The sequence below is a fragment of the Lepidochelys kempii genome, chromosome 4 (genome assembly GCF_965140265.1).
Source record: "Lepidochelys kempii isolate rLepKem1 chromosome 4, rLepKem1.hap2, whole genome shotgun sequence".
In the NCBI taxonomy this organism is placed as follows: domain Eukaryota; kingdom Metazoa; phylum Chordata; order Testudines; family Cheloniidae; genus Lepidochelys; species Lepidochelys kempii.
This window is the reverse complement of record NC_133259.1, coordinates 121,847,308-121,863,424: the sequence shown is the minus strand read 5'-3', so window position 1 is coordinate 121,863,424 and position 16,117 is coordinate 121,847,308. Positions and strand designations below refer to the sequence as shown.

Here is a 16,117-nt window from a genome sequence, read left to right as displayed (position 1 = left end):
TGGGAAGCCGGCTCCCTGCGGGGCGCGGGGGCTTGGAGCCCGGGCGGAGCTCCCCCAGCCCCCTGAGAGCCGGGCCCGGCCCCCCAGCGTCGCAGAGCCCACACGGGAGCCTGCCCCGCCCCCACCCACCCCTGCCACACGGGAAGCAGGGTCCGACCTCCGCCCAATATCCTGGGCCCCTCGAGGGAGACTGGCCTGTGGCCTCCCTTCCCTTCTCCCTCGCTTTCTCCCCCCCGCCCGCGGGAGACTGGCCTGTAGCCTCCCTTCCCTTCTCCCTCGCTTTCCGCCCCCCCCCCCGCGGGAGACTGGCCTGTAGCCTCCCTTCGCTTCCCCCCCCCTCCCCCGCAGGAGACTGGCCTGTGGCCTCCCTTCGCTTCCCCCCCCACTCCCCCGCAGGAGACTGGCCTGTGGCCTCCCTTCCCTTCTCCCTCGCTTTCCCCCCCCCCCCGCGGGAGACTGGCCTGTAGCCTCCCTTCCCTTCTCCCTCGCTTTCCCCCCCCCCCCCCCCCCGCGGGAGACTGGCCTGTAGCCTCCCTTCGCTTCCCCCCCCCTCCCCCGCAGGAGACTGGCCTGTGGCCTCCCTTCCCCCCCCCCACGCGGGAGACTGGCCTGTAGCCTCCCTTCCCTTCTCCCTCGCTTTCTCCCCTCCCCCGCCCGGCGGGAGACTGGCCTGTAGCCTCCCTTCGCTTCCCCCCCTCCCCCGCAGGAGACTGGCCTGTGGCCTCCCTTCCCTTCTCCCCCCCCCCACGCGGGAGACTGGCCTGTAGCCTCCCTTCGCTTCTCCCTCGCTTCCCCCCCCCCCCCCCGCAGGAGACTGGCCTGTGGCCTCCTTTCGCTTCTCACTAGCTTCCCCCCCCTCCCCCGCAGGAGACTGGCCTGTGGCCTCCCTTCCCTTCTCTTCCCCCCCCCCCCTCCGCGGGAGACTGGCCTGTAGCCTCCCTTCGCTTCTCCCTCGCTTCCCCCCCCTCCCCCGCGGGAGACGGGCCTGTGGCCTCCCTTCGCTTCTCACTAGCTTCCCCCCTCCGGGAGACGGACCTGGGCCCTAGCCGGCCTCCAATTCCTCTGTCCCTGCCGCACCCCGTCCATCCCTGTCTCCAGATGTGCGTCTCCCCCGCCCCATCCCTGTCTCCAGATGTACGTGCTGTTACCTCCACTTCTTTCCTGCCCGTCTTAGAAGGAGGCAGGTCTTTGAGATCTGCTCTTCCCATTGTGTCCTTTCTCAGGGCAAGAACGACCTCTGAATGCTGCTCCCCTCCCCCAAAGTCTTGCTGATCATCCCATTGTCATAGAGGGAGAGGGGTCTGTCAGGCCATTGCCCCCATTAACCTTATCTTGTTTTCTCCCTCCCTGATGGCCCGGAGGGAATTGGGCTTGTAGGGATCACTGCCCCACCCCTTCAGTCCTGTTTCTGCTCCCTCACATGCCATACGGAAAGGGGGTGTGGTTATTGCTCCTTCCTGATCAACTCCTGAACTGACTGTGTATCATATCAGAGTGACAAGGAGGGTGAGGTAATATCTTTTATTGGACCAACTTCTGTTGGTGAGAGAAACAAGCTTTCGAGCTAACACAGAGCTCATCTTCAGGTTTGGGAAATGCAACAGAGAAGGGGGAGCCAGTGGAGGGATTCAGAGATAGGGGTGACATGGTTATAGCAATGAGCTAGGAAAATTATCTTTGCAGCAGCATTCTGAATGGGTATGAGTGGGGGAAGATTGCATTTTTCAAAGCTGGTTAGAAGAACGTTGCAGTATCGAGATGAGATTGGATGAGAGTTTTAGCTGTGTGGATGGATAGGAAAGGCCATATCTTAGAGATGTTACAGAGAAAGAATTGACAATATTTAGATATATCTTGGATATGAGGACCTAGAGAGAGATTCAAGTCAGGCTATGGGCCTGAGTGATGGGCAGGTTGGTCGTGGTGGTGGTCAAAGTGATCAAGAAAGGAGGTGGTGAAATCTCCAAGGCTGAGGCATTAGCATTTCATGTTTTCCTGATTGTCAGGTATGTTGTTTTTGTACATTGTCTTACTAAACCCTGTACATAAATTGGTTAGTCTCTAAGGTGCCACTAGTACTCCTTTTCTTCCTGTACAGATTGAACATTTTAACTGAACATTGAAACCTGACCAGCTAACATGTTAAAATTTGCCTAGTCTACTTTGGGTTTCAATGCTTGTGTTAATACACCTTTATTCCTAGTGTAGACAAGTCCCTAGCATAGATGAGCCATCAGCATTTTAAGCAATGTCATCTAACCACTCAGAGCAAGGCTGATTGACAAGGTGCCTAAAATGTTAGTATGCATCCCAGTGTTGTAAATGCTGGTGGAACTGAACTGGTGGTGTTAATAGAAGAAATAGTCTGTAAAACCTTCTCTAGTGTAAACAAGGCCTACTGTCAGGGAAATAGCACTTGGCTAGCAGGAACTGTGCTCTGTGTCAGTCAGAATAGTGTTTTAATTGTAGCGTATTCATGACGCAGCTGTAACAAAGTCACTACAGAAGGATTGTAAGACAACAATAGTAGCAATGTGTGGCGAACTCTTGAATTTGAGGGAGGAATGTGGTGTGGCTTTCCTTGTACTACCTCATCCTACAATTTAATACAGATTTTGCTATGAGATGCAATGAAAGGTTAAAGATATTCAGTAGTCTGTTAAACAGCTGCTTTTCTTTCTAGGTCAAGGTTTATCAAAAACTCAGAATCATTTAAGCTTCATAAATTAGAAACTGAGCGTTGTCTACATGCCACTTTTTTACTGAGACTAATAGTATATTTCTGGGCCAAAATCAAAAGTATTCAGTTACATTCATATCCCTATAGAAAGTTCTCCCAAATGAAGAAAAAAAAACCAAAAAACCCCACCACCAGAAGTGAAACTTCAGCTTCTCCAAGTTCTCTTTAAAGCCAATTTTAGGAACTTACAACTACCAAGGCTGTATCAGAAACAGCCAGGCATTTTATGTAACTAGACATTCCTTTCATGCACCAACAATTTGATTAATTTGAAACTACTTTTTTGTTTTGGGTTCCAGACCAATATTCTATTATGCGTCTGGTTGTTAGATGACCTGGAAAAGGAGTGTTCCGCATGTTCACATATAAAAAAGGTTTCATGTCTTTTTTAAGATTCTAGCCCCTCTCCCCCCGCCCTGCCCCACCAGTTCTTTTAACCAGGGCTCCTTGTGAAACTAGAGAACTGGAGTACAAGGTTATTTTAGTATTTAATACAACATGGGCAGAGGTGGACTGCTCAAATTTTCAGAGCCTTGCACAGATACAAATTTATATCAGTCAATATTAATCGGTATGAGCGGAACCACAGGGCACTTCTGGGAACTGCAGCGGCGAAAGGAGCAGAAGGTGGGGGCCACCACTCCCAGGAGCTAGCACCCCACGCTGACAGCTCCTCCAGCACAGCAGTACTGCCTCCCGCCTCACCCACTGAGGTGGGCCCCAGGTTCACCAGCAGCTGTCCCTGGTCTTGCTCTTGTGTTCATGCGGTGCGCATGCCCCCAGAGGGGAGATGCAGATAGCTGCGTGGAAGGGCTTGGGGCGGGGCTGCGGGTGGTACAGCTGCACCAAAGGAGCTGCAGGCGCAGGGCACTGGCTCCTGGAGCAGCAGCCGCTCCACATTTGGCTCCTTTCACTGCTGCCCTGTGGTTCCATGGATACCAATTTATATCCACAGATATCCGCATCTTCTGCATCAGTTAATTTCTGTAACTCTTTGACCTGGGACAAAGTTAAAATTCAGTGTCTTTCTTTTCTTTTTTGTTTTAGGTCTGCATTTTTATTTGAAGTGCTGTAGCTTTGTTAAGGGGACTAGTGTCCTGAATTCTTTTGACAGGTATGTTGCTGGAGACTGCATGTAATCTTCCTCCTCGACCCGGGTGTGTACACACACTCATGCTTCCCCTTCAGAGTATTTTCCCCAACTGGAGGCACAGGGATCTCAAATGACTTTTTCTAAAGTGTTGCTTCATGAAGGTACCCTATTATGTGAGCAGTAGTCCCTGCCCCCTGTGAAAGTACAAAGACATCATGCAACCTACTCCCTGCCTTCCCAAATATTTCTAAGGAAAATTCATTTATTTTCTAAGGAAAATTTATTTAGCCCCATCAGTATATCTGTAGAGTAGCTTCAACTGCAGAATAAAACATACACATTATTCAATGGACCCAATAATACAATGTAGCCACCAAAGTGACCTTTAACTGCAGTTCCAACTATGTTTCAATGCAAACCATTTCAACCTAAAACTGATGCCTAACATACATCAAAAGCATTACCTTCAGTTACAAACTAGTGTTTTTAGCTGTAGCCTACTTTTATCTGCTTACTTTAACCTAATCCTGGCCCTGATGCAATAGCTTCTTGAGTGGACCCAAGAAAACATTGCTGGTAGAAAAGAACGGAGAGCAACTGTTCAGTATTAAAATATCTAGGAAAGCAGTTCCCACAGAGAAATAATAATGAAATCCTTAGGGCCCCCACAAGTTACAAACCAGACCACTATAAAATTCTGGTAAAACTCCACTTGAAGATGTTCTCTTCTTAGTTATTAACCTAGGCAACAATCCTTCAAAAGTTATGCATGTGCGTAAATCTTACATACCAAGTAATCCCACGCTATGAGCAGTTCCCTATTAGTGGGTGCATATGTCTTTGCAGGACTGGGGTCATAATTTTTCACATTTAACTTCCCCTCTACCTCTCTCTTCCTTGTTGTGAAAGGAAGAAACTGAGTTTAAAGTTGTCATTGAAAGTGCTCATGAAGGCAGTACAATTGAGAATGTAATAGTTGTCTGTTGACCAATGGTCCATCTCTTCTGCTGGACAGTTGCAGATGCTTCAGTGGGAAGGTCTTTTTATGTTTTTAAGAAAATAACTACGCTTGGCAGAATTTTATTTTTCATGTTTGTTTTTTAAGCATTTTTTTATTTTTATCAATTTATTTTCACAGGTGCAGAAAATACTAAAGGTCAGACAATATTTAATAACTTCCATTGTTGTATGCGGTGGTGTTGTAGCTGTGTTGGTCCCAGGATATGAGACACAAGCTGGGTGAGGTAATAACTTTTATTGGACCAACTTCTGTTGGTGAGAGTCAAGCTTACACAGAGCTCTTCTTCAAGTCAGGAAAACGTACTCAGTGTCACAGCTAAGTAAAAGACGGAACAGATTGTTTAGCATAACATCTGATGAAGTGAGCTGTAGCTCACAAAAGCTTATGCTCAAATAAATTGGTTAGTCTCTAAGGTGCCACAAGTACTCCTTTTCTTTTTGCGAATACAGACTAACACGTCTGTTACTCTGAAAGCTAGCATAACTAGCTGACGCATATGTAAGGGACCATCTGAGGTGAAGTGGCCCATTAACACCTGTCTAGTCATAAGGCCTGGCCTGTTAACACCTCTCTAATCATCATGGCTCACAGTTGTTATCAGGGCAATTAATGCACTGGATGAGGTACACCACATGTGATATGCATGTGTAGGACCCATGAATCTTGAAAAAGTGTTGTGGGAGGTGTTGATCATTGTAGCAGTAGAGATATGTCTGCAGGTTTTGCATCTGTTGTTCTGGCAAGATCTGATGCCACTTGGAGTTTGTGTGTCCTGGTTTGTGAGGAGTTTGCTTCTGATGATGAGCTTGGAGAGGCTGAGGAGTTGTTTGAAGGCCAGAAGAGGTGGTTCAGGAAAGATTTCTTTCAGGATGGGGTCCCCATTAAGTATGGGTTGTAGCTATTTGGGTTCTAGTGTGGGGTGTTAGGCGACAACTAGGGGTAGGAGAGCTTTTTATTTCTGTAATAAGCAGGTTTTCTCTGTGTATTTGGGTGGTCTGTTCTATGATGCAGCTTACTTCTCTAGGGGATAAAGACATTGGGTTTATGGCTTATTACAACAAGCTATAACTCACTAACCCAACCCTCCCCACAGCTAGCTCCCCCTCTTCCTTTCCCTCCCTGTGACTGGAGGGGTGTTAACAGGCCACTTCACTTCAAATGTTCCCTTGAAATGTGTGTTAACTAGTAATGCTAAACAATCTGTTCCACCTTGTATTTAGCTGAGATGCTGTGTACCTTTCCTGGATCTAAGGAAGAGAGATCTGTTACTTCACCTACCTTGTCTCTCTAATATTAAATAATAGTTGATGTTGAGACTCAAAGTTAAAACTTTATAACCTTTGAAACACAAATTGTCAACATATGTCGAAATATACAAAGTAAATAGCCTTAAATAAAACTCCAGTAAGTTCTCAAGCAGCATTTTTCTTATTTTGCCTATTTATAAGTTTCAACTATTGGTAGAAGTATTTTTTTTTCCATCAGTTTGTGTGTGTACAATGAAATTAACACTTATGGATAAAAAAATCCTTATGGACCTAAAATAATATAGCATAATGGTCAGTTTGGCAATAAGAGACCTATGGGGAAAACTGATAGTCTGTCATGCACCGTGAATATTAATATCCATTTTCATCCTATCTAGTATTGGATATTAGAATAAATGTCTAATCTTGCTTTTTAAGTTCTTTGCTATGACATCTCTTGGCAATTAACTCTGTGGGTTACATATGCAGTCTCTTAAACTTTAGTTTTCCCTTATGCCAAAAGTCAGAAGTTGGGAATGGGCAACAGGGGATGGATCACTTGATGATTACCTGTTCTGTTCATTCCCTCTGGGGCACCTGGCATTGGCCACTGTCAGAAGACAGAATACTAGCCTAGATGGACCTTTGGTGTGACCCAGTATGGCCGTTCTTATGTTCAAAACTTAATAACAGCAGCTTAAAAGTGTAGGCTTTTAAAAAAAAAAAATTTTTTAGTCACTTGCCTGATTTTAAAAAGTGCTGAGTACCTAGCAGCTCCCATTGAAGTTATTGAAAATCTGGCTACTTGCTCAAGACCTTAACTTCAGGGACCCACTGCTTTAAATCTTGGCCTTGGTTTTCCTACAATAGATGCACCCAATCAATCTTCCCTGTGCCATATATTATTTTATAAAATCATGTTACTGCTTATTCTTTTCACTAACTTGATCCTTTTGAGATTGTTTGCTTTAAGGACTAGAGTGAGTTCATGCAACCATCTAATGCTTAGAGGTAGATGTCTTTCTGCATATCTGGATAAACTGGGCAGCTAAGAATCTTATACATGATTCAGAGACTGTTTGCAGAAGATTTAGATAGATATTTTTAAACAAGAAGTTAGAATTTGCTGAATGGAGCAAAGATTTCCAAGATCCTAAAATCTCCAGTCTGAACTTGTTTATACCCACAGTTTTACCTTGTTCTGATGCTGAAGATGACCCACAAAAGAGAATTTGGGGTTGTACACTTGTTTCTTTCTGATATATAAACAGACAAAAAGTGGGGTTTTAAAGGTATTTTTCTGCTTATTTAACCTTAGAAATAGCAGTTGTCTGGTCTTGCTGGAATTTTGACATGGAGGACTCTATGCATATGGACTATTACTTTCTTGGCCCTTAGTTGAAGGCGTACTGTTCAGTTTTTCTTTCAACTGTTTGTTTTAGGTGTTCGTGTAAAAATATTTGTTAAATAAAACAGACTTTTAAATAATATTTTAAAAACCGCCACTCTTCAGTTAGTCAGGTTTAATTTTCATGGATTTGCTGGTGTCATGAATTATTCTCTGGTAATCCATTAGTCTTCTAGGGCAGACAAGGCCTGAATTTCTAATATTCAGTATCAAGGGGCAAAACTGCACAAACCAGCTCTTCTTTTTGGGGTTAAAACCAAGCAAGAAAAGTTATAGCCCCCAAAGAACAATTTTTTTACAACATTCTGAGAAAAAATGGGGTTGTAGTCATATGAGATTCCATATGTAACCTTAACTGTAGGGTTTGCTTCTGTAAATGGAAAAGCTGTATACTGTTAATCTGTGTTCAGAGAACTTTATCAAATAAGACGCTTACCAAAAAATTAACCTTTGGCTGTTGTAGCAATGCTTCTCCACTTTGTAGTTATGAAAACTTGCATAGCACTGGTGAAGTACTAAAGATGAATCATAATGCTGCATTTTTATCCTTGGTTTGTAAGGTCCTGGTACTTTGCTGTTTGAGTCAAGGTTGTATAGAGGGGAGGGAAAAAGATCTTACCCAATGTGAAGAAGCTATCATTAAACGTAACAGGAAACTATAATCTTATGCAACTGAATTTTTATTTATCATTCTGTTAACCACAAATTTGCAGAGGGAAACCTATATTACTACTAAGAGTGCTATTGTATGAGTTAATAGGTAGATATTTTTTTCTAGTTTTCCTGAAGAGTGTTTCAGAATAAACTGTATTTAAATTGCTTTTGAGTGCATATTTGGAAGTCTTCGCTAATGTCAGTGTATCTACTCAAATAGTTATTTTCAAACAATTAGTCCTAAATTGAAAGACACTTAGAAGTCCAAATAATTGCAAAGAGTAGACTTCAGAAGAAAGTGAGCAACTGGACTCCAATCTGAACTTTGCAGGTGTAACAGAAACTAAGGAAGATTCTTTAAATTATGTTTTAGCTTAATCTTTAAATGTCTCCTAATTAAGCTTGCCTACAGTTTTACAGATGCAAGCTTTACAATTCTGCTGGCATGAATTGGTATCTTCTGCATGTCAGTTTAAAAGTTAGTGTAATGTGGACTTTAAAAATATAGGCACGATAGGGTTTTGGAACTTGTTTCCTTTTGAGTTCAACTATCTTGAATGGCTTGTGTTGGTGCTGACCCACTGTGATATGGTGACAGTTTCTCAATAGTTGTCCAAATATAGCCATCTCTATAGATACAGATTGTCAACTCTGCTTCCACTGAGAGATCTGGCAGGAATTCCCAAAGGTAATCAGATTTGATCCTATGGCAACTGCAGATGTGCCTCAGGTACACCACTCTCCAATACCTATTCTTCTTCTTTTGTGTGCTTGCTCATGTCCATTCCGTATTAGGTGTGTGCACTCACCCAATGCACCACTGCCAGAAATTTTTCCCTTCGCAGTATCCATAGGGGATCAGCTCTGGTGCCCTCTGGAGTGGCACTCACATGGTGCAATATAAGGGGCGCCACCAGCTCCCCCACTCTCAGTTCCTTCTTCCTGCCAATCACAGTGCTGGAACGTCCTCTGCTTCGGCTAACATTAATTCTTCTCCATTCTTGTGAACTTTGCAGAACCTGTAATTTAGCTGTATATAGTTAGTAGTTGAATTAGTTACCCTTAATAGTAGTTCTTAAAGCCTTTGTTAGTCCCGAACGGCACTCAGCCTGGGGACGGGGCATGCTTTAAACCCTGTGATTGCTGCAGACAGCCCATACCTGTCAGCAATCCCCATAATAGCTGTCTTAGATACTTGGGCGAAAGGTATATAAGCGACAAGTGTCATATTTGCAAGTCCTTCAAACCCAGGACTAAAAAAGGAGTATGACAACCACCTTAGAGCACTTCGCATGGAGTCGGCACTCACTCCGGCACTGGAGCAGAGGTCCAACTTGGCACCGCTCCCCATCATGAGGGATGTCCCGCCACTGCCTGCTGCCCAAAGTCGTCACGCCTCAGTGCCAGAGAGGCAAGTTCAGCAGAACCCTTTTCGGTCCCCGGGCATTGGGCACTAACAGCAGGATTCAAGGCATACCTCACCGGTAGTCTGGCACAGACCCACCAGTGCACCAGCCTCCCTGGCAGGAACGCCTAGACCAACCCTTCACGCCACCAAGAGCTCAGTAGAGATCCTGGGAATATTGGGGGATTGAAGCCACCGGTCACCAGTATTCCATCATCAGACTCCAAGACGGGGATTGCTGTATTCGGGACAATACTCCCGGCAACCATCCTGTGATAGCTCCCAGTCCCGCTCGATTGAAATCGGGGTGTTTTTTTCGTTTGTTTGTTGGTTTGTTTTGTTTTTTTTTTTTTCCCCCTAGTTCTGCTTTTGGTCTGGAGCTCAGCTACTATAGTTATGGGAGCCGATAAAGACTCTAGATAGCTTTTGCTGTTCACCTCTCTGATGTCATCCCAGTTGCTTTGCTTATCCCTTATCTTTAAGCAGTGTAGAAGATGCTTTTTCAGCACATAAGATGCACTCATCTCAACTAGATATAGAAGTATGGCCATGACACACTGGGTTCCTCGCAACTACTCTTAGGAATTTTGCATTGAAATTGCATCTTGTCTAATGAACATTCTGGTCTGGAGAGGTTGTGTGAGTCTTTCTTGATGGATCATTGATGCTGCAAGCATGTGTTTTTTGTTGGGTTTTTTTTTTCCCCTTCTCTCCTCCCCTGCCACCTTTTTTTGGTCATTTGCAGGTCTGATGAAAGATAACCTAATGGCCTGAAGAAGTAGTCAGTCTGTAGCTGGATGATACCCTGTAATTATATATAGTTGAATTACATAGGATGTGCCATCTGGTCCAGATGCAATTCACCATCATGTCCTGCAGCATGCCTAAAAGCACTCCTGAGCTCCTCTACGCTCATCATGTAGCCTTCAAGGCAGTCTGAAACAACTAGGGCCTTGAAGGACCAGAATCAAGGTCGCTGAGCTTAATCTGGTGCAGATTAGTGTCAGTTTAGCTCATTTCATTTGACGGTAATGCAGTAGATTCACTTATTACTACAAGAACAATAGCTGAACTGCTGCCAAGCTATAATGACATTTTGGGGCAGAACAACCTTGGCAGCTAAATTCAACCCCTTAATGCCAGAGACAGGCAGAGCAGCCATGTCATTATCTTTATGGACAAACCGTTGCTTTGTTCTGACATCAAGACACACATCTAAATTCAGATAATTTTAAGGGAATAGGTTCTGTTACGGAATCCTTCTAGGGATGCCCAAATGTCTTAGCCAGCAGTCTATTAAACATCTCTGTCCACCTTTTTTTTTTTTAACCAGGAGGTTTAGCCATTCTGCTTACTACTTGGGTGGTGGTTTTAAAACATGGGAAGAAATATCTTATCCTTCCCACTAAAAAAGAAATGCTGCTGTTTTCATGTTTGAAGCCAGGCTATTCATTCTCTTTCCTTCTGTAAGCTGCAACTTCTGGGTTCCATTTGTTTTATTTTGGAGACACCCACATGTAGCTATTCAGTTTCCATATATTTGAATCTGGAGATGGGTATCTCCTGGAGAAAAGATAATTACTTGTCTGTAATACTTGCTTGCTGAAGATGGTCAGTTTTGGATTAACAGTCCCCAACCCTGACTCTGCCCTCAAATTTGGTGGTTCTGTAATTTGTATGCACACATAATTTGCTCCTTCTAAGGGTACGTCTACAGTACAAAATTATTCAAAATTATTCTATTCGAATTTTCGGAAGCAATTTTATACATTTGGTCTTCTGTGTCCCCACTAAAGCACGTGAATTTGGCGGAGTGCATCCACAGTACCAATGCTAGCATCGAATGTCGGAGTGGTGCACTGTGGGTAGCTATCGCACAGTTCCTGCAGTCCCTGCTGCCCATTGGAATTCTGGGTTAAGCTCCCAGTGCATGATGGGGCAAAAACATTCTCATGGGTGTTTCTGGGTGTGTGTTGTCAGTCGCTCCTCCCTTCGTGAAAGCTACAGCAGACAATCCTTTCGCACCTTTTTGGCGTGCAGATGCCATACTGCTTTCAGCAGATGGTGCACCGCTGCTCTCCTGCTGCTATGAATCTACCTAGCACTTCCTCTCATCTTCCTATGTAATCTCTAGTATCTACTTTCTCTTCCTTATTGAACGCTTCCGCTGCCAACTCTGCTTTCCCGCTCTTGCTGTGCTACGGAGCTTCTCCACGTTGTCTGTCCTGGGCTCCTTCCTCCGTGAAAGCTACAGAAGACAACCATTTCCTGCCTTTTTTTGGCTGTCGTGAACTGAACAGCACCTCTTCCGCTGCCACTCTGCTCTCCTATGTTTCATGCCCTTTTTCCAGGATTACCCGTGCAGGCGCCATAGCCATGGAGCCAGCTCAGATCTCCACTGCAGTTTTGACCATTGGAAATACCTCGCGCATTATCCAGCAGTATGTGCAGTACCTGCGAAACCGGGTGAGGAAGCGACGACAGCGCGATTACGATAGTGATGAGGACATGGACCGGATGTTCCTAGAAGCACAGCATGTGGCGATTGTGAGATCATGGTGGTATTGGGCCAGGTTCATGCTGTGCAATGCTGATTTGGGGCCCGGGAAACAAGCACAGATTGGTGGGACCACACAATGTTGCAGGTATGGGATGGTTCCCAGTGGCTGAGAAACTTTTGTATGCGTAGGGCCACTTTCATGGAACTTGGACTTGCTGTCCCCTGCCCTGAAGCACAAAGACACCAAAATGAGAGCAGCCCTCACAGATGAGAAGCGAGTGGCCATAGCCCTGTGGAAGTTTGCAGTGCCCATCAGCTGCCGGTCAGTTGGGAATCAGTTTGGAGTGGGGAAATCGACTGTCGGGGCTGCTGTGCTGCAAGTAGCCAATGCAATCATTGACTGGCTGCTATCAAGGGTATTGACTTTGGGAAATGTACAGACCATTGTGGATGGCTTTAATGCGCTGGGGTTCCCTAACTGCGGCGGGGCGACAGACGGAACACATATCCCTATCTTGGCCCCGGAACACCGGGGCGGCCAGTACATAAACCTCAAGGGGTACTTTTCCGTGGTGCTGCAAGCACTGGTGGATCACAAGGGACATTTCACCGACATCAATGTGAGATGGCCAGGAAAGGTGCATGAAGCTTGCATCTTCAGGAACTCTGGTCTGTTTGAACAGCTGCAGGAAGGGACTTACTTCCCAGACCAGAAAATTACTGTTGGGCATGTTGAAATGCCTATAGTTACCCTCTGGGACCCAGCCTACCCCTTAATGCCATGGCTCATGAAGCCGTACACAGGCACTCTGGACAGTAGTAAGGAGCAGTTCAACTCTAGGCTGAGCAAGTGCAAAATGGTGCTAGAATGCGCTTTTGGACGTTTGAAAGTGCGCTGGTGCAGTTTACTGACTCGGTTAGATCTCAGCACAACCAGTATTCCAATTGTAATTGCTGCTTGTTGTGTGCGCCCCAATATCTGCGAGAGTTAGGGGGAAACCTTTATGGTGGGGTGGGAGGTAGAAGCAACTCGCCTGGTGGCCAGTTTCACACAGCCAGATAACAGGGTGATTAGAAGAGCGCAGCAGGGCTCTCAGAGAAGCTTTGAAAGCCAGTTTCATGACTGGCCAGGGTACAGTGTGACAGTTGTTTGTTTCTCTTAAAGTTACCCACCATACATTTTTATATATATATATATAATGAAAGGAAATAAAGTCACAATTGTTTAAAAACCGTTCTTTATTATTTGTTGCACAAAACATTGAGAGAAATCAGAAGCAAGACGGGGGAGGGGAGGTACTGGGTTGGGCGGGTGGAGGAGGAGGAAAAGATAAGTCCAGAAACCAAATAAAAAATTAGGATATGTCAGCTTTCTGCTGCTTGTGCAATTCTCTGGGGTTGACTGTGTGGGTCCCCGTAGCCCACCTCCCTCCAACCCCCCCCACCCTGTTCTTGGGCATCTGGGTGAGGAGGCTATGGAACTTGGAGAGGAGGGAGGGCAGTTATATAGGGGCTGCAGCGGCAGTCTGTGGTCTTGCTGCCTTTCCCACATTAGATCCACCATATAGTGGAGCATGTCCGTTTGCTTCCCCCATGAGCTTGACTGTAGCATCCTGCCTGCTCTCATTGTGCACATCCCTCCTCTCTTCGTATTCATGTAACGCTTTACATGACTCCACAATTGTATGCCTGCACGCATTCAGCTGGGCCCTATCAGTGCAGGAGGACTGCATGAGCTCGGCAAATATGTTGTCCCGAGTTGTTTTTTTCCGCCTTCTAATCTAGGCCGGCCAACCTCTGGGATGGAGTAGATAGGGACCACATTGAAACATTTGCACCTGCTGCAGGAGGAGAAAAAGGGAGGGTAGTATTTTAAAAGATACATTTTTAGAGAGCAAAGGGGACACTGTTTCTCAATGAAACAGGCAATTCATTGTACACAGCACATGTTCTTTCTGTACAAGGTCACATTTTGCCTCTTCTACTGAAGTGCCTGCCACTTTGGTATGAGTAAGCCGCCACATGCGGCCGGGCAAGCCCTAGGGGCATGCGGGATTCTGCTTCTTTTGCATTGATTTCAATGCTTTCAAACTGCCGGTCCCCCTTTCCCATAGCAAGCAATGCCTGGTGGGTTTGCCATATAAAAGGAGGGCCTGTGGTCTCTTTAGGATGATCGCTTCACACAACACCCTCTCCCCCACACACTCACCTACTGCGGGGCTCCGATGAGGCTCTGAGCAGGGACAAGCCCTTTAACCTAAACGCGAACAGCCCGGTGCAGCTGGGTTTCCCCCCACCGTGTGGTTCCGATCAAGCTCTCACTCACCAGAAGTGCCTTCTCCAGGGTCATGGTCCGGGAGCATGCCTTGGGAGTGGGGGGAGGCTATTGGCTCCAGCGTTAAGAATAGTTCCTGGCTCGAGGGAAAAACTGATTCCCCACTTGCTGCCTGTGCACCGTCGTCCTCCTCTTAGTCCTCCAAAAATTCATCCTCCTCGCTCCGTGCTACTTCCCTCTTGCAGGTGTCCACGGACAGTGATGGGGTAGTGGTGGCGTCACCCCCCATAATTGCATGCAGCTGACGGTAGAAGCAGCATGTATGGGGCTGTGACCCAGAGCACCCGTTCGCCTCCTTGGCTTTTTGGTACGCTTGCCTGAGCGTCTTGATTTTTGTACAACACTGCTGTGTGTCCCTGGAGTAGCCTCTTTCTGTCATGGCCCTGGAGTCTTTAGCATACGTATTTGCATTTATTTTTTTTGGAACGTAGTTCTGCCATAACAGATTCGTCTCCCCAGCATGTGATGAGATCCAGTACCTCCTGTTCAGACCATGCTGGAGCTCATCTGCGAATCCGGGACTGCATGGTCTCTTGTGATGGTGGACTCTGCAATTGCCTGTGATGGTGGACTGTGCTGACGGTGACCAAAGAGGAAATTCAAAAGTCCCCGGGGCTTTTACTGTCTACATAGCTAGTGCATTGGAGTTGAGTGTTGTCCAGAGTGGTCACAAGGGAGCATTCTGGGATAGCTCCCAGAGGCCGATAACGTCGAATTGTGTCCATAGTACCTGTAACCCGGAACTGCAATCTCAATTTTAGCGCTACTCCACTTGCTGAGGTGGAGTACAAAAATCGGATTAAAGAGCCCTTTAAATCGAAAAAACTGGTTTGGTCGTGTGGACGGAATCAGTTTTATTTCAAAGTAACTCAGCTAATTCCGAAATAACCGCATACTGTAGACCAGGCCTTAGAATTACCACTTCTTGTTTCAAAGGAAACCTCATTTGGGCTTTTAGGTACTTTCCCAATACAATAATAAACTGACATTGGATTGTAGGTGTTGGGAGTAGGAGAGCATAGCAAGTTTTTGAGACATACCTTTGGATGCCTCAGAGGCTCAAATCTTCAACTATGGGAGTTCCTGACTGGTCTCATGCAAGAAGCGTTGACTCAAAAATGGGAATCCGTAGAGATGGCTGTACTTAGGAGAGCAAGAATTACAGGTAGGTAATCTTCTCTCTCCTTTTCTTTATAGGTTTGGAAGAGCAACATTCTAAGATACTGAAAAATCTGGACTTTTAGTTATATACTTCCTAAAGAAATATAAAGCGTTGAAAATTGTAGCCTCCTTGCAGTTTATTTTATGGTATTTGTACCTCTTACTTTTTTCTGTATTTTATATTCAAGAAACAGCATGAGCACAGTAAGTATTTTCTTAATGAAGTAAATGCATAACTGATTATCTAGTTCTTTATCATTTTTAGACTTGTAGCCACTTGTGCCATTTCAAAACATAATGTGTGGTCTGAACAACCTGAAGAAAACAGATTGTAATAAAAGTAAATTAAGATGCAATGTAATCCCATATTCTATCCTGATTAAATTTAATATCTCTAGCTATTGTTAGTATTACTCAAATAAATAAACACCCTTAATGTTGGGGAATAGTCCTGTTTTTGTCCAAACTAACTGAAGAAGTCAGTTTGAATCTAACAGTTGATGTAATCATGAAATAGCCCTCTTGATCACCAGTGATCACAGAAAGCACCTTT

The 16,117-nt window shown here is 45.3% G+C and overlaps 1 protein-coding gene across 1 annotated transcript in view; it reads left to right on the top strand.

The window, feature by feature from the left end:
* The first annotated feature begins 933 nt into the window (after nt 1-933).
* Nucleotides 934-16,117, top strand: part of RNF4 (ring finger protein 4) — a 39,683-nt gene continuing 24,499 nt past the window's right edge. The window contains exons 1-3 of the mRNA XM_073342718.1: nt 934-2,006; nt 3,788-3,854; nt 4,972-15,768. Coding sequence (XP_073198819.1) covers nt 15,709-15,768 — 60 coding nt within the window. The 5' untranslated portion in view covers nt 934-2,006; nt 3,788-3,854; nt 4,972-15,708. The remainder of the gene's footprint in view (nt 2,007-3,787; nt 3,855-4,971; nt 15,769-16,117) is intronic.